The 23,633-nt window shown below is 39.1% G+C and overlaps 1 protein-coding gene and 1 long non-coding RNA gene across 3 annotated transcripts in view; one reads left to right on the forward strand and one right to left on the reverse strand.

The window, feature by feature from the left end:
* Positions 1 to 836: 836 nt before the first annotated feature.
* On the forward strand, positions 837 to 3,558 carry LOC130155780 (uncharacterized). Its single transcript, XR_008824223.1, has 2 exons — positions 837 to 1,465; positions 1,687 to 3,558. It is a non-coding gene; the product is annotated as an uncharacterized LOC130155780 (long non-coding RNA).
* Positions 3,559 to 10,123: 6,565 nt separating this feature from the next.
* CARS1 (cysteinyl-tRNA synthetase 1) overlaps positions 10,124 to 23,633 on the reverse strand; it is a 34,496-nt gene continuing 20,986 nt past the window's right edge. For both annotated transcript variants that reach the window (XM_056353431.1, XM_056353430.1), the window contains 7 exons: positions 23,392 to 23,460; positions 20,475 to 20,556; positions 15,919 to 15,999; positions 15,482 to 15,549; positions 14,074 to 14,133; positions 12,748 to 12,831; positions 10,124 to 11,632 (listed from right to left, as the gene is read on the reverse strand). In XM_056353431.1, the coding sequence (XP_056209406.1) occupies positions 11,498 to 11,632; positions 12,748 to 12,831; positions 14,074 to 14,133; positions 15,482 to 15,549; positions 15,919 to 15,999; positions 20,475 to 20,556; positions 23,392 to 23,460 (579 nt within the window). In that variant the 3' untranslated portion in view covers positions 10,124 to 11,497. The remainder of the gene's footprint in view (positions 11,633 to 12,747; positions 12,832 to 14,073; positions 14,134 to 15,481; positions 15,550 to 15,918; positions 16,000 to 20,474; positions 20,557 to 23,391; positions 23,461 to 23,633) is intronic.

A 23,633-nucleotide genomic window follows, 5' to 3' on the forward strand; every position in this document is an offset into this window, starting at 1 on the left:
GGAGGATCTGCTGGTGGGAACGTGAATAAGAAAACATTGATAAAATATTGTAATCAACGGTGGCAGCTTTATAAGCTGGAATGCGGAGAAAAGTGGCCTTTTAATTTAAAATTATAAGGTTATTAATAATTGTTATACTCATTTATGCTGGAAATGTGAGAACATTTTTGTATTAAGTATATTGTAAATGTTGGTATGTGGTTATTGTCTTGAACATCCGAGGGATGAACGTGAACCTCTATATGTTATGAAGTGTATATGGTGTAAAGAGTTATTATGTGTATGGTGGGGACAAGAAATGGAATGCCCTAACTGTAAGGTTAGGACGCCTTGGGATAAGAGAGAGAGCTGTAAGTGAAATTAGAGTGGTCTGTGGCTGGGATAGCGATTGAGGTAACAAAGTGGCGGAATAGTAAGAAAGAGTCCGTTGGGATGTGTTTTAAGCCACTGGAAGGAAATGGGGGGGCAGCCTGGGGGAAGCGTGAATAAGAGAACTTTGGTTAAGTACTGCAATCAGTGGTGGCCCCTGTATAAGCTGGGGGACGGAGAGACATGGCCCTTAAATGGGACACTGAATTATAATGTTTTATTGCAGTTAATGTTATTCTTGAGGCGAGAGGAAAATGGGATGAAGTAATGTGTGCTGATATGTTTGTGTGACAGGAGGAGTGTGGGATTAACACCACCTGATCTTTGATTATGGCTCTAGAAAAGGATAGGGAAAAACAAACAAACAAAAAAAAACCCCCCAAAAAACCCAAAAACAAAAAAATCCCCTGAGACCTAAACTAGAAAGATGTTCTTGTTGAAATATTTGTGGGGGAAAAAAAAAAAAAGAAAAAAAAAAGAGAGCTCAGGTTGTGGTTCCTTCTGTGCAGCAACCAGAATGAAACACGTTGTAAGATAAAAACTTGTGCTAATGTATGTAAGATCTGAAGCGGGGGTGGGGGGTGGGGTGGAGAGTCAAAGACCCTGTGAAAGTGTTAAAGTATTGGGGTGAGTTTGTACAAACGCCCGTACCCCCTCGAAGGTGCGGCTGAGTCCTGCGGGACGCATGGCAGGGTGTTTGCTGTTTGCCTGCAAAGGCTGATATGTAAGAACACAGACTTAAAGCAACAAGGAGCAGATTTGCATTCAGGGTCAGAAAGAGTTAAAACAGAAGTGCTGTAGCAGAGGCAGGCTTGTGTAACCTGCAGAGCAGGAAGAGCATCTCCTGCTCCAATCCTTCTGCTGGTGAGGAGGAGGGGGTTGCTGTTGCTGAGGATTGAGCAGAAGGACCTGACAATGTCACCCCAATTGCTGCAGCATTTGCAGCACAACAGGACCCGTAACGGCCCCTCTAGGGCAGGCAGTGGGTCTGAGGAAAATAAAGGTGAATCTTTGATGGGAAATTTAGATGTTTGAAAGTTGGTTGTGAATAGGACTGGATAAAGGCTCGAGTTGATTGTTACTAGGTAATTGTGATGTAGAAAAGTTGATAGAAGGAATAGGGGATGTGTACAGAAGGTAAGAGAAGAAGAGCTGGGTCGTGCTAAACTGATAGAGGAGATGAAGCAGAGACAAAGGATGAATATCAGGCAGAAGTGAATGAGCATATTGTAGGGAAAGTGGACACTGGAAGTGAGATTGACCTAAGCTAAAGAACCAACAAGGGGTTCTGGTGAACTAGGGATTAGGAAAAAGGAGGTGGAATTTTTAGTGAATACAAAACCAACTTATTTGGTGTTAAACTTCAGTGAAAAGAATTTGTTACAGTTGTGGGGACTGCTGACCACCAGGAAAACATCCTGAAACCTTGAAAGTACAAACTAAGAAAGCAAATAAGAATGCCAAATTCACCAAAATCTTTGTTGGGAAGAGATTTATTAGAACATCTAGACGTTTAAAGAAGGGGAAATGAAACCAAAAGTTAAAATTAATCAATTTTAAAAGATCAATTAATTAAAATGTTGAGCTTATCTTTAATTCAACAGAAAAGTGGAAGAGAGGACCTCCCTGAAGTAAAAGAAATCTTTAACCAGGTATATCTGGAAGTAAATTCCAGGTAAGGGGAAAAATGCTTTCCCTGTTACAGTAAAAATGATAAGGGGAAGGCCTGCCTAGTTCAGGTAAAACAATATCCCTTGCTCAGCAAGGCTGTGGGGAATATTGGCAGAAAAACTGAAATAAAATACACTCTGTAGTAGTTCTACTAATGTAAATCTGTGTGTTTTACCATGACAGTGACTTGTTATGGGATGCGCAGATGAAACTCTGCATTGACAACGAAGTACAAGGAATAAGGTTGGTCAAGTGCCTCCTACCACAATCAAGGGCAAGACTGGGCTGGCCTCTGTGTTTGCCACCAAGAAGGATCTTGAGCTCTGCTGCTGGCTGCAACCCAGCAGGCGTTGAGCGGTGGGAACATGTGCCATGCCAGACCTTGATGTGAGGAATGGCCCCCGCTGTTATAAGAGGGTCATCCAGGAAGGAAGAACATAAGGTGACCCATTGAGGCACTGATTTGGAAATTGGAAACTGCCTGGCCGACCATGAAGCCAGACAAGTAACAGAGGAGGTAGGAAAGGAGGAATTATCCTTAATACCAGACGGTAAAATCCAAACTGTAAGTACAGATCAGGAGCCAAACTACTCTAAAGAAAACTTAAAGGTAATTCAGGACATGAATGATAAAAAATAAATAAGTGGACTTATTTGAGGGATGGTTGTATAGTGGTACCATCCAATTTAATATGGACCACAGCCGTAACAGAACATAATGAGATGCACTGGGGAGCTGATAATTTATATAAAAGTCTAAATCAGAAATTGATAGGGCAGAACTTGTATACTGTAATAAAACAGGTGACTCAGCAATGTGAAATGTGTTTGAAAATTAGCCAGGGCAACAGTGGCAAGTTGATTTTTCCAGACTCCCAAGAATTGGGGGGTACCGATATTTATTAAATGAATGGACACCCCCAACGTATCATACAGTATTATGGACCTGCAACTTGGAATCCTAATGAACTCATTAGCGGTGCTCGAGAACCTATCTACAATCTGAATCGTATCATTCGTCTACAGGCTGTCTTGGAAATTATTACTAATCAAACAGCTAAAGCTTTTGATGTGAAATGCAATTTATCAACACAGGATGGTTCTCGATTACCGGCTAGCCGAAGAAGGAAGTGTTTGTGGTAAAGTAAATGTTTCCAATGGTTGTTTGAAAATTGATGACAATGGTGAGATAATCACATCAGAGATAGGGAAGTTAGCCCATGTTCCCGTCCGAACTTGGAAAGACGAATACTGACTTGGACTTGTTTTCCTGGCTTCTCGGGAGCCCCTGGGTAAAACGAATCCTATTTTATTTGTTATGTGGATTAGCCACCTTATTGTTTTTGCCATGTGCTGTTCCATGTTTTATAAGATTAATTCAACACGTTATAACTAACATGCAATTTGCTATTATGGTTTCACCCGATGGCGTTAAACAAATGCGAGTGGTATGACAAAATGTACACACAAAATAACATTTTAATAGCCAACAAGAATTTGGAAACAATTGACTCTTAACAATTCAGATAACAATGTAGGCTGAGTAAGAATAAAAATAGAATAGCAGCAAAAACAACTGCCAGGAGCACATAGACGAGGATATGGTAATGCCTTTTATACTTTTCCGCTTCCGCCATAAGTTCTTGACATGAGACAACAGAAAAATGCACCCTCTGCCTAAACAACAACAGGAAGAAAAAAGTTTTGATCTTCTTTCTAATGAACCATATAGGTTAAACGTTTTGAGAACACTCACCTTACAGAATGTTCAGAGGGGGAAATGTACACTCTAGACCCTTCTTCCCTGGCAGGTGACGCGGTGGTCTGGTGGTGAGAAAACATTACATTGAAAACAGGGACCTATTGTTTGGCCATAGTGCCATAAATGTTACCATTAACAGACTTACCGGAGTGGTAAGCTCGGGAAATGGGTTTGGGACTTCATCTGGGCATGCAGTAGCCATTGTTTATCACACGAATGATCCATGTATACCTTTGAACATGTGCATGTGCGATTTTAAAGCTCCACGGAATGTGTTGGAAAAATCTGGAAAGACCGCGCATGCGAAATCCCTATAGTCTAGCCATGATAGTGATGCATGTAAAAAAAAAAAAAAAAAAAAAAGGAATGTGTTAAGAAAATACAGTGTTTATAGTTCATTTAAATAATATTTTTATTACTTAAGTGAAACATATAGCTATAAGTGTTATTTTTAGGTTTTGTTTTTGTAGGTTATGATTATATGTATTACCCAACCCTTTGGATTTATTTTGAAAACTGTGTGTTTGATGCAAAGTAACTTCAATGAACCATTTGACAATCAGTAAACAACAAATAACAATTTATTAACAAACATGAACTAGAAATTGAATAACAGAATAACAGTCCAGCAAAGTCTCATGTAACGTGAAAACAGACTTCTTCACTCGTGAAGCCAGTATTTCTCTTCACGAAGTGACGAAGATGAACAGAAAAGAACGAGACGCTTGTATCCACTATTCAAGAGTAAAGAAAACTCCTGAGAAATCATGGGCCGTCACTCCGGCAGGACCCACAGGACTACGATTCTTCAGGTCATAATTATAGTCGGATGTTTGCCAAATTTGTACTTAACTCTGTGGAATAGGAATGTACATTTATCCCTGGTACAAGGCATATCTCAGGCTCTGAATAAAACTGATTGTTGGATATGTACACATGTGCCTGAATATGGAGGAAAGGGTATGTCATTGATTGGAATTCCATTACCTAGGAATAAATCTTAGGAAAGACTGTGGGAAAATACCTCTTGGAGTATTGAAAATGATGAAATTTTGAAATTACGAGATAAATAGTCCTAAGGTGCAAGAGTCATACTATATGTGTGTTCAGAGATGTAATCCACCCAAAGGATTGGGAAACATGGACTGTAACCCTGTGACCTATGTAGGAAATCAAACTTCTTGTAATACAACTTTAAATATTGGTACCTCGATTTCTGTTAACTCCACAGCTTGGCCAGTGCCAGAAGGAAGAGGATGGTACTGGCTGTGTAATGGTACAGCCCGAAAGATATTACCAAAAAAATGGATGGGAACATGTACCTTAGGAGCAGAAGGTCCTAATATGACGTTACATGATTCTTTGTCAAAAGGATACCTGAGAAATCATATCCGGAGAATTAGATGAGAAATAAAAAATCCTTTAATAGAAAAGCCAAGTGCTTTTCATAGCTTTGCCCGATGGTTTATCCCTTGGTTAGGAGTAAGTGAACTGAAAAAAACCCCTATAGTCAATATATCAGCAATGATAGAAAACTTAGAAAACAAAACAATCGATGCTATAAAGACACAGCAAATAGAAATATCTAGCTTGTCACAAGTGGTATTACAAAACAGAATGGCTTTGGATTTATTATTGGCTGCTCAAGGAGGAGTATTTACAATTATTAATACCAGTTGTTGTATACGTAGATCAGAGTGGAAGAGTTTCCACTGATGTAGAAGAATTTTGGAAACAGACCAAAGAATTACACGAGATTACAAAAGATGATCTTTCTTGGGGATTTGAGGAATGTGGGAACAAGTTGACTTCTTGGTTACCTAACCTTCAATGGCTGAAGCAGATTTTTGTTGTAATAATCATTTTTTATAATATTTGGAATATTTGTATGTATATTATGTAGATGCATGCTTTGGTGTTTGAATGCAAGTAGATACATATGATGCAAAGGAATTTGCATGTACCTAGAAAAGGGGGGAATGATACTGAATGAATTCACTGTAGGATAGAATAAGCCTTGTAGTTAAAGTATAATGAACATAAGAAATATATTCTAATGAAATTAATAGCTGCACAACAAAAGCTGCTATGAAATCCTCTGTACAACCCTGTACCAAGGCTAAGAACTTGTATTTACTCAAAAATGTAGGTATAGTAATTAGGTCATGTAACCGTAGTCTGAAAGAAATAATTAATGAAATAACTGATCAGAGGAGGAGTCTGTTTTTCTTTCTTTAACTTTCTCTAACAAGGGGCCTGCTTATAAGTTATCTCGAGGGAGCAATTAAAAGAAACAAGCAGAAGAAACAGATGGTTGACAAGGACATAAATTAGCTCAGACCAATAAGAACACTGCAAACTGGCAAGATCATCACGTACCAGACAAAAGGTGAAAAGTACACCGTGAGGAAGACCTATGGCCTTCCTCCCAGAGACCACTGCCCACAATTCTTGGAAGACTTTGCGCAGGCAAAGGACTGATAAGCTAATTAACATACGAAGTGAGAATAGGCGGGATTAGGTAATGACTATGTATAGGCATTAATTGAATATTCATTGTTTTATTGTATAAATGTAAGATAATTAGTTACTTTAAACATGCACGTTAGGCGGGAGGATCCCCGTGCATCCAGCGCTGCCAATAAAGGATACTCAGTCACTAAGAAATTTTGACTTCGTTCTTTAAATCACCATCCCTTTCCGTGTTTCCCCAAACCAGTCTTTTATTCTAACAACAGCCAGTGAACAGCCTCCTCCTATTTCCATGGATTCTTATTTTGGGACAACTTTACTCATGGCAGTGGCTACACGTAATTCTCAGTCCTCCAAAGAAGAGCATAATGAACTCTGAAAGAAGGATTTATTGGAAGGTATTCCTGCTCTATGCTTTTGTTCTGGTTGCTGGTTCATAGCTGTCAAATATTCTTTTAAGCTTTTTCTGTCAGTCTCCATTTGGTTAAAAGCCATTTCTCCTTTCCATCCAGAAGATGTTTGAAGTACGTATTCCAAACTTTGTCTCCTGCAAAGAGGAGGTTTTGCCTGAGTATGTGATGTAGCTGCACTCTGCAGCCCCGTTCAGACTATTTGTTGCAGTACTGCATCTTCAGTGGTATGTGTAGTTTGTCCCTCTGAAGTAGTTGCTATCCATCTGTAAATGCAGTTCTCATAAATGCTGCAAACCCTGAATGAAATTAAAATTAGGATGGTCTTGTAAAAGTAGATTTGGTTTCTTCTGGAACAATTATTAAAGCCTTCGAACAGGCCAGAGTGCTGGAAGTCCCTGGCTGTCTTCCTCCACTGATGTGTATTGAAGTAAACACACATTTAAATTGTCTTGTGCCCCTCTCCAAAGACATTAGTCTGCCGTGATCAATGAGGGGGTTTTGCTGACTTCTCCAACCTCTTGTAGGATGGTGGTGGTCTTTAGGACTCTGGATAAGGCACAATCTGTGGAGTCATTTTGCCATCAGGTGCTCCTACCCTGCAGAGAGCTGCAAAAACGTATTTGCTGACTCACCCTGGCTTGATTTAAACAGCCAGCCTAGCATACAAGAGCTTGGAGAACCAACACTGAGAGAAAGGATTGTGGCAGAGCTGCCAAACAGATGCACTAGACACTGGAGAGAAAGGCTGTGCTGAGGTTGTAACCGGCATTAGCATGTCTCCGTCTTCTGCCCTTGGGTGGGTATTAATAGAAGCTGCTGTCACTTGGGGAGATGCCAGCCATTCACAGCCTAATTTGAGAGACAAGACTTAGTTTTGTCAATGACTTTTTCTGGAGGGGGAGGAAGAACTTTGATCGTTGCTAAGTGGAGTCCTAGTACTAAACAGCTAATGTTCTTAATTAATTTGTCTCAGGAGGCATGTTAAGAACTATACATGTGGTGCAGTGTCTTGTATGGAAATTGCCCTGTGAAATCAGGGAGAGGAGTAAAAATTCCCTTCCGTATTTGTGTGGTAGAAATGGTGTCATTAAAGAGGGAGCTAAAGTTGGTCTAGCAAACTACCAGTACCTGAAAATGTTTAAACTTGACTTAAAATGTAGGAAAAGGAGTTGAAGGTATGTAGTGCATGGGCAGAGATTTGCTTATTTGCACGCTTAAAATGCATCAGTGGCTTCCTGGAACAGCAGACAGCAAATACAGGTGTTAGGATAAAGAGGTCACTGAGACTATCGTCAATGTAGTTAGGCACTCAGTTTAAAGTCTTTGAAAAGATTGGTGGCAACAAGACTAGACTGAACAATTCACAGATTTTTCTGCCAGTATCTGAACCAACTGAGGGTTCTCTTTAGTGGAGCAGTCTTCATGTTTGATGTTAGTATGAATGTTCACGTTAGGAAGGCTGAAAGGCGCACTGGGCAAAGTTGCTGCTGCCAAGTTTGGCCTGCAGCCAGGGGTCCAATTAAAAACATAAACCCCACACTTTTACCTTGCCTTGCATGTCCAAATAAAGTCTTTGATAGGTGGGAAATAAAAAGTTCAAATTTGCACAGACCAACACAAGGTCTGTGTCCTAGAAAATTAAAATATTAAACAATTCCAGGAATTTGCTCTGGGGATTTTCATTTTCATAATGCTTAGAAAATCAGTTCCAGGCTGGCTTCCCTGAGCCTGTGTATGCATACACACACATTTTACAATAAATAAATTAAAAATACTGTGGAGTCCTCACCCTTTCCCTTGCTGGGAGGGACAGGTGACAGACACTGAATGCAGGCCATTGCTGTTACATTCCCTTCTGGTTGCCAGGTCGCTCTCACCCAGTGCAGTGGAATTCACTTAAGTGCCACCTTGATGGATTGCCAGGGAAGAGGTACTGTGCTGAGTTTCAGCGATTCCACAGATCAATTGGCACACCTTCACTGAGAAAGTCAGCCTAGAACGTGTGCATCCAAGCCTGGCTGCAGTGATCTTTGTTTGCTAGCAAGCTTTCCTTCACCAGGACTTTATGCATACTGAATTAAGAAAAAAAAATTACTGATGGAGGAAGCAATGTGTGCATGTGGGAAGCATACGAAGAGGCTGGAAGATAACCTTTGGATAATGGAAGTCTGAAATGCTTCGAAGAGCTATTCAAGGAGAGTTGTCCCAGAAACAAAATGAAGCATTTGGGAAGGGAAAAGGACGTGTTTGGTTTTTTTAATTCTTCTACATTGATGTAGTAGATAAATCGTGGAATTGGATGAAGTTCTACTGAAAGTATAGCAGGAGAAAAACCAGTGCATGGGGGTGAAAGCCAGGATGTTATCATGAGATAGATGTCATAACTGACAGCCGAGGACAGCAAGGGGTTAACAGTGTCTTCTCCATAGTCATATACTAACTAGCTTTAAGCAAGTGCTAACCTGGATCACCAAAAAAAGATTTTCTGTAAGCAAATGACAGTCGCTATTTGACATCAAATAGCAAGTTCAGAAGCAGCCCAGGCACGTCTGTCCTGGTTTCGGCTGGGATAATTTTTTTCTTGGTGGCTGGTGCAGTGCTGTGTTTTGGATTTAAGAGCAGTGTTGATAACACACTGATGTTTTTAGTTGTTGGTGGGCAGTGTTTGTGCTGGGTTGGGGACTTTTTGGTTTCTCAGGCCTTGCTGGCCGGAGGCGACACAGCCAGGACAGCTGACCTGACTAGCCAAAGGGCTATTCCACACTATGGGACATCATGCTCAGTATGTGAACTGGGGAGGGGGGGAGGGGGAGGTGGCTGGGGCCTGGGGATCATTGCTTGGGGACTGGCTGGGCATTAGTCAGCAGGTGGTAAGCAGCTGTGTTCTGCATCACTTGGTTTCTTTTCTCCCTTCCCTTTGGATTTCAGTTATCAAATTGTGCTTACCTTAACCCCCAGTTCTTAAGAATTCCTTTCAGGTTCTCCTCCCCCATCCCTCTAGGTGAGGGGCAATTGAGCGAGTGGCTACGTGACGCTTAGTTACCAGCTGGGGTTAAACCACGACAACATCCCATCCCTTCATGGATATCCTGGGGGAGCATGCCGGGAAGAAAACGATGAGCTGATAATGTTAAAGGGGGTTAGAATACAGAGTGGCGTAAAAATGCAACTGAGCCTCTTCTGTTCATAGGCCAGAGGATGGAGGAGTTGCCCTCGTGGCTGTGGCCGGCTGTCTAAAGTACCACTGTGCAGTTTAAACACGTGTTTATACAATTATTTAGAAATTAGCAGAATAATCAAATACTAAATGCAAAATGAATTAAACTAGTAATAGCAAGCTAAAAGAAAAGTTCTGTAAACCACATTTTTTCAGAAAGATGGTTGTGGGATAAAGATAAGCTCTATATTCTTCCCACTATACAAAGGTCACATACAATTTATACTTTACAACAGATTTTATTTTCTGCATACAAGATGTATGTGCTTTACTGACCTTAACATTACAGATGTTTTCAAAGGCAAATACAAACTAGAAAAAAACCCTACTAGACCTTTCTGTTACTTCTCAGAAGGAGTAATATAAATATAAAGATAAAGCAAAGATGTTTTAACTCTTAATTAAGGAAGGGAACACAGCCTAATAGTTATAACATGAACCTAAGAGTCGAGGGAACAGAGGTGTCACAGTATGATCTTCTGCAAGTCACCTTGAGGCTTAAGAATACTTGATGAAAATAGTTCTGCATATTGGGCACTTGGCTGTTAAATGCAGTCGGGAAGTGAGATTTTTTTAGAATTTCACGAACTTTGGTTCATTCAGCAGCTACTGCCAGTGAAACGCATTATTAGGCAACAGAGAACTGTCCTTGCAGACATAATGTGACCATACTACATCAGGAAGATTGTTAACTCAGGGTAAAATCATCACATTAAAAACATCCGGCTTGAATAATGAGCAATGTATAGCTGTATTTCCTAATTGCAAACCAATCCACAAACTGTATCTCAGTTAGAAACCCTGTGTTAAATCCCCATGGCTCTGAACTGGTAATTAGGTACTTTGGCAGCACTGCTGTTCCCTTTGAGGGATAGCTCCAAGAATGCACTACCCTCTGCCATTAGCCCTTCACATTTTTTCCACCACCACAAAGGCAGGTGCATTTGCCTTGTACTTACCCACTTCACTGCAGCTGCAGGTTAAGCAAAGATGATGACGTGCTCCCTTTTGCAACAAAGGGACTGTTAGCTTCTACTATGCAAAGTGTTCTGGGCATACTTACAAGAGGTTTTAATGACAGCAGCTAAAGTAAGTATCCTAGTGGAACTACCCACTTTTCCTGCTTATGTAAAGATACTAAAGTCATCTGGAAAATACTGTTCTTACTGTGGGACAAATTACTCAGCTCCCATTTAGTTGTAAATTTTGCTGACTGTGATATATTCCAGAATGCAAGCTACAGTGGGTCTTAGATAGAAATCAGTATGCAGGGCAAATTAACCAAAGCCTGGACAGCTCTAATAAACAAGAAACCTTACATAAATTTGCTGACTGAGCAGCACCTTGCCAAATAAAACTGGCAACCATTCAACCTGCTACTGTTGTTCTGAAGAAACTTCTTACAGGTTGGCTTTTTTTTTTTTAAGAATGGATTTTTATTGACTTTCCAGATGACATTACTAATCCACGTAAACAGGATTTTTACTTTGCACATAATAGAAAGTGTAAACAGAAATCTGAGCATCAGTATATGCTCACTTCTTCAACGGTGACCCAGCACTCACATTCTAAAAAATTAAAGTCCTGTCATTCTCAATTTGCACTTCCATTCTGAACCATTTGTAGATACTCCTTGTATAGCTTTTCTTGGGTTTCATAAAGTTTCTTTAGCTTCTTAACTTGTCCTTTGCTGAGTTCTTTGCCTTCTGTATCATGGGTGGGAAATCCCTGAAATATTTAAAAAAAACCCAAAAAAACAACACAACAGAATATTTAAGACAAATTCTTGGACTGCTTTTGCTCCTTATGGAATCATGTTTTAAGAAGATAGGGGGATAATGTCATCATGACAAGCTGTCAACATGGGGTACATCTTGGCTAAGTTTAGTCACCTACAAGTTTGACAACTACCTCTCACTATTTGTGTGTGTTCCCTTCCTAGTTAATGACAGGGCAAAGGGTGTATTTATTTTCTGTCCTGTACTAGGTAAGGGGAGGTTAGACAACTAACTTCTAGATGGTTATAACTGTAAGAATAATGAATAATCCCTGAGCAGATGGTTAAGAGACGACTTCTAATCACACCAGCATACAGAACCCAAGGCTTAAAGCAAAGTCAGTATCAGATTTGTGTTCTCAATGGAGAAAGTATGATGAGTTGTTACGGACATTCTCCTTGGCTTGCAGGGGTATTTTCCAGTATTTACACTCTCCATTCTTACTTGCCCCCAGGGCCTGAATTTGCATGGGTGATGAGAACAGGGAGAAACAGGATCCATGTCCTGGATCAAGCGCTGAACACACACTGCTTTGTGTTTTCTAGGTAGCACGTTTTACCATCGAGGGGAGCAATCAAGAGCAAAGTTATCCATACAGCCCCTTCAGAGATCCTTTGCCAGGAGAGAGCAAAACAGTGGGTAGAACCAAAAGGAAGCACAGGACCTCTCTGAAAAACATCAGTTCTAGCAGAGTTGGGGAGTTTGTACTTGCAAGTGAATTCCTTGCCTTGCCACAGGGTAATAAAGCTGTGAACAAACATCATACATGTTCCTACCCACAGTATCTACAGGGAATTTTGCTCTGCAATGAGAGGGGCTAAAGGAGACTGACGTACAATGAAAAGACCCTTGAAATGATGGCTAACAATTACAGAACCTTGGTCCCCAATGCAAGATGTATGCAATAAAATTAATATATCACCATTTCTTTCTCTTCTTCCCTCCTCTTGTTACATAAATAGCACTGCCCTGGAGGTTCTGGAACAAGATCAGCTATGTACATAGACAACTGAGTAAGTGTAACTGGGGAAGGAAAACCACTCCCTATTTAAAGAAGTCTCTTACGTTTTCATCAAACATGGAATATTTGTCGTGTTCTGATTTAAACATTTCATGTGGTGGGATCTTCATTTTTGCCAGTTTTGCTGCCTGTAATATAAAATGTGCATTAACATCACAGTTAATTACCGACAACCTGTCACATATGCAAAAGGAAAAGTAGACTATAATTTGCAAATCAAGGAACATTTAATTTACAATTGTTTCTCATGTGAAAAGAAACTGAGTGAGGAACAACTCAGTAAGTCTTAGCTGTGCTAAGCAGGGAAAAAACCCCCAAACGATAGAGGTATTGCAGGAACTCAAAATAATTCACTTACATACTCCAAAACCTACATCTGATTTTTGCTGATTTGGTTCCTTAGTGCTTTAGGTGCAAACACAAAGGGAATAGTTGCTATGAGTAAAGAACATTCAGCAATTAACTCACTGCAAAGGGAACCACCTTTATCAGGAGTTTCCTGCTGACAAGCACAAGTTTCTGTGCAGGTCACAGCAGGATCAGGATGCAAGTAACTGTACTGAAAATAAACTGAACTGTCACTTATCTGTGAACAAGCACATCTCAGAATCCTTTCCAAGTGATTTATGCCCAATGCAAGGGAATCACCTTTTCGAAAGAATGCAAAAAGCTGCTTGGAATTTGTGGATGATAAATGCTATTTATCTAGTTTTCTCTCTGTACGTGGTGCTCTCTAAAAGTCAGCTTCCTCTTTCAACGCAGGAACGTATTTCCTGTACTGTTAGAGTCATCAGCATGGCAAACTCTTTTTCTTCTTATGAGTTCATCTCCTCTGGCTGTCTACTCCTCATCCAAAGGCTGAAACCATTTGAGCTATCTTAATTCCAATTGCAGAGATAAAATGTGTTTTTAAAAATCACTTCATTGCAGAGCTCAATCATAGGGAACAGGTGGATTCTTAAAGAGAAAAAACTCCATGTTTTCCACACATGCCTACTATATCTGAAAGGGAAGAAAATAAGCTTCTTTTAACAGGTATGTAAGATACTGCTTTGGCAATTGAAGTAATACTGTCTGTAGACTGAAATAAGTGCTACAAGTTTTTCTAAGAAGCTGTTGCAACCTTTAGTTGTGTTTTCAAAGACAGCTTCTCTGTAATAGGAGCTGAAAATTCAAATCTGAACTGCAAGCCAAAGTCATTCTGAGCAGGAAACTGTAGACAAAAAAAAAAAAAAAAAAAAAAAAAAAAAAAAAAGAGGCCCAGTTAAGGCTGGGCAGAGAGCCTGTGTTCTAATGTAATCTTTCCTGCATGTGACTATTGCTGCTAACACTCTTCTTCAAGACCAGATTAAAAGGATCTGAACACCTACTTCCTGCTGTTGTTTTTTCCTGGCCGCTTCTTCTTTCTTCCTTTTTTTCTCTTCTTCAATCTATGAAAGGCAATGTTAATGAGTAAAAGGTAATGAACTATTTAATTTGATTGTTTTCTACAAATCTTTCCTGCATGCTTCCCTGGATATCAAATTACATACAGAACTGGCAGCATAACCTGCAGCAAACCACCATGCCTTATAATTAGGATAGTCTGATACTTCCCACTGTATGACTTTGATTTAATTTGCTTTCATTCACAGTTACACCAGTTTTAACTGAACAGAATCCATTTTGCATGCAAAGTGTATACCTATAAAAGAATACTTACAAAGCCTGCAAAAGAAATGGTCCTGCCATTTCACGGGGAAAAATGTTTTGCAAATGACTTTAAAAAAAGACTGTATTTCACTGATATTTTAAGCTCTAGCCTCAAACTGTGAAGCCATTAGTTTCTCAAGAAGTGGTTGTATCTCTTGATGTTCCTAGGGAAACAACTATCCAAATTTATCCAACCGAAAAAACTTAGAAAAATCTCATCTTGAACTTGCTTAGGAGAGACCCATCAGTTCTCCAAGAGTTCTGCCAGTACTGAACATAATACTGTTTCCAGGGAAAACGTATTCTAGCTGCAGGTTCCACCCAGCAGCTAAATACAAACTGCCCTCAAGTGTCTTTTTGATGAAAACATTTGGAATCAACTGAAACTACATTTTACTTCTCCCCTTTTCTAAAAAAACATTTACATGGAAGAAGAAATGTTGGAAAGTCTGCCAAACATTTCTAGCCATGATGGAATTTTACTATTTGTTAAAACTGAAGACAGACAAAAAAGTGTTACTCTAAATGTTATAAAGTCAGATATTAATGCTAGGATGGTTTCTGTGCAGACCTTGTGCATGTGAATTAGAATTCGCAGTCTTTATATGGTAACATGTGAATTCCTGCCCCCACACCCTGAATATGTCACCCATCCATACTACATTAATTAAGATTTAGCCAGGGCATTTTGTTCTCGCAAATCAGATAAATATAGTCTAGTTCTATGGAAAGCATCAACTTCGTTTGTACAGAGAAAAGAAGTCTGAATTAGCTTCTCATTGGAATCATTCTTCCAGAGACATTAAGATAGTATGCATGCAATACTCAACATCTTTTAATTATATGAAGATCTTCAACAAAAAACCTTGGAGGTATTCATTAGGTCCTATACAAAATTTTCAGAAGCTGCTGTTTCAAAATTCTTTTCTGGAACACACTCAAATTTTAGTATCAATTCTCATATATTATTTTCCTTGTCGATAGTCTGTTAAGATTCTTCTTACAAGTTATCAAAGAAATGTAAAAGTATCCATAGCTTGCACATTATTTTAAATTTAAAAAATACAGAATGCTTAAAATAATAACCTTTTTCTTTTCTTCTCTTTCTTTCAACAACGTGTCCTTATCCACTAATTTAACCACAGTTGGAAGACCTGAAGAAGCAAAAACAGATGAATGAGTTTCCAGTGCTTGAATAGTCAAAGATAAAGGTGTTTAAGTTTTCTTATTGCAAGCTGAATGCAAATACAACTGAGTAACTACTCAGAAGTGATTAAGAAATTAGGTGCTATACAAAAAGATCAAAAAGATTGCAATGCATGTATTTACATTCTATACATGTATTCCAATATACAGTTCTAGAATATATATTCATACATCAGAAATATGATATGCTATAGCTTTGCAGTCCTTGAGTTTGTTGGATTATTCCAGATTAATCTTGACAGGTTTTTTCCCCACTTAGGAAAAGAGTAAGATTATAAAAACAGCTACCTACAAAGTTGCAAGACATAATTAGGTACCTTCATGGTCTTCAAATCGAACTCCGAGTTCAGGAAGGATGTCATCTCGAAGAGCATCGCTCAACTGCAGCACTTCAGTTACTACAGAGAATGAAAGATACTTTTAGTGAAGTAAGATCTGCTGCAAATATACTTGCGTCCTGCTACATAGTTATTTAAATGCAATTAAGAAATTGTCACTCTCTCACATAGGCCAGAGAAAGGTCTTTTGTTTTAAAGTAATAAACCTTTCAAATAAGCTCTCCCTTCTTTCAGCTACCCAGAGAAGCAGCATGTTTCTTTGCAGGGACTTGAAATTAATAAATTTCTTCCAAGATACCCTCATTTTTCCTGAAGGGGAACAGAAAGAAAATCCAAGGCAGTTCAGAAACAATGCAACAATTCTACCAGGGTATAGTGGAAGGGTGTATGACTCAGGAAGATCCTAATGGTTGCTGCAGGATTTCCAGTAAGAAGAGTTAAGAACCCTATTGTAGAAAAAATCACTAATTAACATATCCTGTGCCACATCTAACAGTGCCTTTGGAGGACTACGATTTTGTTGGTTTGATAATGACATTTGTCAGAGCAACTGTAATCCAAACATCCTCTGTTTCTACACGGAGTTATCTTTACCACCTAGTCTGACAAAGCTGGTTTTTGCAAGTAAGCTAGTCGCAGCAGAACATAGAATTTTGATTTGGCTTTCTGGATGGTGATCAGGACATCATGACTAACGTTTTTTCTTTTTTGAGAATTTATCAAAGAGCCTTTGATGACACCAAATGATTAAGAACTCAAGATTTACCGGAAAGAGATGCTATCAGGGCCTAAGGGGAAAATAAATCTTCATACAAGATATTTACTTGGATGAGAAACTGTATCAGCCGAGAAGCAGCAGCCCAGTTAAGAGGAACTACATGCATCAAGAAGACCAGTATGTTGCTGTTGTGAACTTAATTCAGTGGCATTCTTTATGGACAGTGCTGCACTTAGAAGGAAATGCCTACCAAGTGTGACAAGATAGATACCTGGGTTAGATGACACCACATGCTTATAATGTGTTTTCCATTTCAGTAACTCTCAGCTGGCTAAATCTAAGAAGCAATAGGGGTCTCAAGGGCAGTAATTCTAGCAGGGGAAGCTGCCACCCAGACACTGTACTAGACACAGCACCTACCAGTAGATACAGGTACCATCCCTGAACCTTCATCCCTTCCACAATTCTCAGAGCCTCAGAGAGCTGAACAGCAAACAGATCACCAACTGGCCTAATACCATAAAAAGGAACAGCCACCCTATTTCACTGCATGGTAGTGTTCTGCAACTCTCTTTGTACAGGAAAGCATTGCAGTTTATAGAAGCTCTTTAGTCCGTCATGAACTAAGTTGTTATTTTTCTTGATCCAAAGCAGTTACACAGTTAACCACATTCATGTTTGATACAACTCTAAATAAGCCATAAAGATAAACAAGGGCTAAGATTACCTCACTGGCTGTTAACACTAAAAGGTGCTGACTCTAACCCAGGCAAAAGAATTACACATATCGTATCAAGAATGTATCAGGTACACCTAATGCTCATTCAATAAAACAGCATCTTTTCAGTTATAAATATTTACTTATCTGAAATAATGAATAATTGGAAGTTTAAGAAGAAGAAATGTGTTATTTAGGAAAGGACACATCCTCCGATCAATCCTTTGTCATCCAGAGAAGTCCGCACCAGGCTGCTTAAGGCTGAAAAGTAGGTTCTTTTCATGTGGTACCTCCAGAGCAAAGATGTTTTCGGATTGGGTAGGGGTGTGTGTTTATGGGCTGCCCTAAGACGTAAGTCATTATCCTTACTAAGGACAGTGGCCAGGAAACCAGTGGATAGACAGAGCCTTATCACCAGTGCCCATGAACACCCGGACAGCTAGGCACACCTTGAGCCTGTGAGCATTGCCCAGACCGCTTTTCACATTTTCTGTGAACTTCAAGCCAAAGAGTCTCGGATGTGAAACAGATGTTGTGCTGTTGTGAATGGGAACACTGTGATGGAGAGGAAAAGGAGGAACTTAAAAAAACCCACCAGCCTGAGAATGCTCGGTGTTAAGACTGGCAGCAAAAGAAAAGAGCAGGCATGGTGACAATGATCAAATTTGTCCCAATCCTGGTCAACTGATGATACATTAGGAAGAGGGCAGAGGGCTTCCCCCGTGTCCCAGAAGCAGCTTAGAGCAAGATACCACATGACACCAGCATCCATGGCAGGAAATGAAGATGCAGGCAGAGTTCAGTCATGGACACCTTCACCACAGGGTAGTCAATTTAAGCAGATGTCCTAAAATAAGTAACCAACAACTGAAGAGACTTGCTCCTCTTTTAACATCTGAAGAATAACTTGCTGCTAATGGGAATTCTTCCCAAGTATTGGGGGCTGCACTAGAGCACGGATCTGCTCCACTGTGCATCCTTGCAGAGACAGCTATGTGGGGTCTTTGCAGTTGGTCAAGTTCTCAAGCAAAATGTTGGGATGTGCAATACAGAGATGCTCTGCCCAACTGATCGTTGATGTCTTTTGCAGAGGGTTTCTGCATTTCTTTCCCTTGTACAGCTAGCACAATGTTTTCCTTTTTCTGTTTACCATCATTGCTAGAGTTGTTCACAAATTAAGTCAAGACTCAACTGCAAGTAATCGGTGCAGGTCTCCAGTTTCAACACTAATAAGGTTATAAAAGACAGAATTTATTTTACTAATAATGTTTGAATGTTAGCCTTTCTGAGTGATGGTAGATTTTTTGTGGAGTGTATACATTTTGATTCTTACTGAAACCCATAGTTTTACAAATGCTTATTCTGTGAAATGTTCTGTAAATATGTATTTTTAAAAGTTCTGTGTATATGGATGGAGACATTTATATTTCTCTGCAGGTTTTACCGAAGCAGCATACTTTTTATTTAACCTGTAGGAAGACTTAAAGCAATACAGATCATGTTAATTAATATTTAACACCATCCTGCCAGCATCAGGCTATGATGGGGAAACTCCCTTCATTTACAACCACATAGAGGCAGTATTTCCAGCCATTAATCAGAACAACTTTCACAGTAATTTAACACTTCGTGCAAGTAAGAATTTAATTGGTACAGGGAAATAAATCAGTACCACATCATCGCAGGTCCTGCCAACCACCACTCAGCTTCCATATGTCAAATAGTTTAATGAAAGGTGCCTCCCTGGTCAAACTGCAGTGTTCTGTACCCCAGCCACACCGCAGCTAGATCCAGTTTTATTCTTACTGCCCAATTTATTTCATGCAAAATATCAATACCTTCCAAGTAAGAAACTCAAGTGCCAGTAAGCAGTCTAGTGCTAAGTACGTTCTAAAAATGATCTACAAGAATCCCTGTAATATTTAAACGTTACCACTGTTAAGAGTGAGCAACAGTTTAGCTCAACCATCAGAAAACAAGGAAACCAGAAGCCTCACATAAAATGAATATTTATGTTAAATACCAAAAGACCAAAGGTCCCTTTTTTGCCTGAGGATATACACACAAACTTCTTGAATTAATTCAAATTACAGAAAATATTTGGTGTTGGAACTAACAAGCCTATTTCTCAGCATTAGTTAGGTCTATAGGAGTTTGACAGTAATAGCCGAGTAGTCACATTAACAAATATAGTTTTGTGCTTTTAAGGTAAACTTATTAGCCCTTAAGAAAAACTCAAAACAGTAGCAAAATTAGGGTTTGCATTCTTTGCCAGCTGAATAGGTTATCAACCAGACACTACAAGTAATTTTATATTTCTGCATAATACATGGGTTATTAATATCTATTTTATATAGAAAAAATGACTTATTTTGCCTTCAAGTACAAATCTCAGTGTAAAACAGTTTTAAGAAAACAAGAATCAAATACCTATTAAAGACATGTAAATTCCGCAGGGGACAGCAGAAAATGGTAACAGCTCCATTAGGAACTAATCAGTCGCTAAAATCAAAGATGGCTTAATGAAACAACCTTTTTTAACGCTGTATGGTTCTGCTGCCAACACACACAGCATGATTGATCAAAGCTTTTCAGAGGAAAAAAGCAGCGCCTGAAACAACTTCTAGCAAACTCCCAGATGAATTTTGCAAAGAAAGCACTCAATTACCATCAGCGGAGCTACAATTTCAACTACGCTAACAAATAAGAACAGACATCTCAAGCCAGTTAAACACAGACAGTATCATTGCGTAGCAATCTACACCTTTAAGAGAGCAAGCTCCCTGGGAGAAGAGATCTTGGGTACTTTATACCTACAAAGCAGGGAGTGCCCTAATCTACAGAAACAACAGCCAGTCCTGTCATTCCAGAACTTTCAAATTCTTTAGGAAATTATAATAAAATTAGTTTAGCAGCCTGTAAAAGATTCCCAAATTAAAGACACAGGTAGCAGGGATGCAAATATTCAAGCTAATTCTGATTTAAAGATTTTATTCTCTAAGCAAAGAGAGACTGCTGTATCAGCTGGCTCATGCCCCCAGTTTGATTCCTATAACCCGAGTCTCATATGCAACAATACAGGAAAAAGTGAACTCTCACCTTTCTTCTCTCTGGCAATCTGTCGCACTCCTTCTCTGAACTCAGAAAGAACTTGTAGGTATGGCATCACTGTAGATTCAACCTGCAGGATAATTATTTCTACAGTTAGCTAATCATAATTTAGATATAAAACGTGTCCTTACCCACTTCATATATATGTGCTGGTAAATGGAACCTGACCCTCAGGGCTGATGTGCATCGATAAAAATTGTCATTGCTGCATTGATGTCAAAGGACAGATGATCCCTTGCATTAGCTGTCAATTTTCCTTTTGTGCAGGTACTTGTGAAGTTCTGCCTGCCTCTCCCCGTTCCTTTTTTGTCTCCTTTCAGTTACAGATATATCAGTTCCACAGGGTTATGCTATAAAGCAGCTAACTATAATGCAGCACAGGGATAAAAAACACCACCCAGACGAATTTGCTCCTTCACGTTCTGTGTTGCCTGACTTGGGTCACAGTGTTTGTCAGACATAATACCAGGTGAAACTGATGTTAGGACTCATTTTCGTTAGAACACAGATCTGTTCCTCAGATGTTAGCTTATGCTAATTGTGTTTATTCCCAATACAGTGCAGTTGTCTGTATTCCTCACGTGACTCCCTACCCTACAAAACATGGGGAGAGATTACTGTTCAATTATTTCATGTATAAGTAAATGGTAGTTTTAAAAACTCACAGAAAAAATCCTGAGAATCCTGCTTTCGGTGGTAGTGAATAGCAACAGCAAACAGTTAGTGAACAGCAGTGAACAATTACAAGAACAACTACAGATCAGTGCTGTCTGCAGATGCTTTTCTGGAATCCCAAGAGGGGAAGCTAGGCACCCAGGAGACTGATTAAATTAAAAGTTTCATTAGTTTGGAGGGTGGGGGAGAAAAAGAAAAAACACACACTCTTGTCTCCCCTACAGTCTCCCTGAGTCTTTCCAATCTGTTAAATCTCCATGACAAATTCCTTTGCAATTAACAGACAAGATAGTCTGTTATGCTCAAAAAGTGCCCATATGAAAGGAGCTGAGGGGCTCCACTAGAACTTTTCATAAATGTGAATACTATGCAATCACCTTCACAACTGGAACCATTGCTGACAAGTCTGGCAGAAGAAACAGGCTCTGGAAAGTGAGCAAGAGTCATACCTTCACTACCCCCTCTACACTGAAGCTAGCTAAACATCCAGATGAAGCGGTGTCAGGAAAGCATGCGCTGTCCCTACTTTATCAGTCATTTAAGATTAAAAAATTTTATTTCCAAAATAACTAACTTGATAGCAACGCTCAATTCATTTGGAAAATGAGACTACGGAACCTGAGGTTTTCTGAATTAAAATCTCTTCTATCCCCTTTCACGTAAATTACTGAACCGCAGTAATTAAGCTAGTTGTTCTGTCACAGCTTTTGAAGAGGATTATGCATTTTGCTCCAATTTAGACAAATCAAAAACAGGCCTTCTGTAATTAATGAGAAGTTTTTCAACCTTGAATGTTCGCCTGGTAATTCCTCCAAAGAAAAATAAGTATCTGCATGGAAGACTGAAAGAGGGTATAATATTTCATGAAACAGCCCCAACATTTGTGATATTATGCATCTTTATATTATAATGCTTAAACGCAGTAATGTCCTAGGTGATAAAAACAGAAGTTTCTTGTACATAACAGGTGTTAGCACAAGATTCTTCTGACAACTGTGATAACAGGTGTTACCACAGGATTCTTTCTGCACAACATTCTTCTGACTCTACTACCCTTGGCAACGTTACTTTAAAGGAGAAAGGACTTAGCTTCCTGTACCAAGGTACTGCCAATCCTTCCATAAAGTGTTATCTGTTGTAAACACTGCCTGAATTAAGTGCTAAATACTAATTTAGTATTTTTCATTTTCCCTAAAAAGGTAAGTGTTCAGGTGCTGCCTGTCTCGATAATTCAAAATAATTCTGAGCTAAATTAAAATTCGCTATTGATGGGGTTTGGTATGAAATACTGAGTATCTTTCATATTATCTTTCTTTTATCATTACTGGAGATTTCCACAGCACAGTAATATAAGTATTTGCATGGGAAATTATCAGATGAGTGTTCATTCACATTCTTCAACCACAAGCAAGCTTTCCTCTTCCTTTCATTAATAAAAAGTTCAGATTTTTGTTACACTACAGATGTTTTAATTATTCCTTCTAAGAAGGAACAGAAATATATATAGTCACACCTTTGAATGCAGAAAAATACTTGAAAAACAGCACAGGTTTGTCCATGTCAGATTTTCCACATGAACAAAGACAGTAAAGTTGATAGCTTTCATATGGAGTTATTTCTCCTTCCTGCACCATGAAACATGACTGTTATTACAGTGCCCATCAGCACTTTCCTCAGGTATCTCCCAGGTATTTGCAGAAAAATTCTGCATCACATTGGAACTGCTGGGTGACCAAAGCAAAACAGCCTTCAAAAGCCAGATAAAACCTGTGGCTATAAAGGAGATCAGAAAAAAGAGATTGAAATGCAGATAAAACTCCAGCTGCCTCCAGGTTGGTTTTTGGTGTACCACAAGGAAGTTTAATCGGTATAATTGTATTTTGAAACTACTTAACATACAAATACTTGTAACGAGTCTTTAGATGGTAGCATGTGCTGTCTGTAGTTAACGTGGTTTCTTAAACAGACTCATCATTCAGAAGACACGATAATTCTTTTTCTGGTTGCTATACAATTTGTCTCTCATTCAGTTAAAGAAACCTATAAAAACCGCCAACTCTCATAAAAGAAAAATCCTGCTTCCTAAGCCAGTTAATTATTTTAGATTAAAATGTTAAAAGCAGAAAGGATATAAGTCTGCTACATATCAGTAATGTCATCACTTTACCTAACCTAACCTCTTCACAGGTCACAGAGTGATTTTGTATAGTGTACTTTGTCCTTCACTTACATTTATGTTTTGACTACTCCCTCCAACAGGAAAACCAATTGCGTCATCACTTTCTATGGCACCAAAAATCTGGTGAACAAAAAAACATAAAAAGAAAAAAGAAAAGATTGTATACGTCAGGTCACAGGCATGTGAAAACTAAGCAGAATTAACATGTGCTAGGGTTTTGAAGCCACCTAGTTCTCATTTAACCCACAATTTGCTGCTCTAATAAGTTTTGGGTTTTAATTGATACAGAATAC

The sequence above is a fragment of the Falco biarmicus genome, chromosome 10 (assembly GCF_023638135.1).
Source record: "Falco biarmicus isolate bFalBia1 chromosome 10, bFalBia1.pri, whole genome shotgun sequence".
Classification (NCBI taxonomy): Eukaryota; Metazoa; Chordata; class Aves; order Falconiformes; family Falconidae; genus Falco; species Falco biarmicus.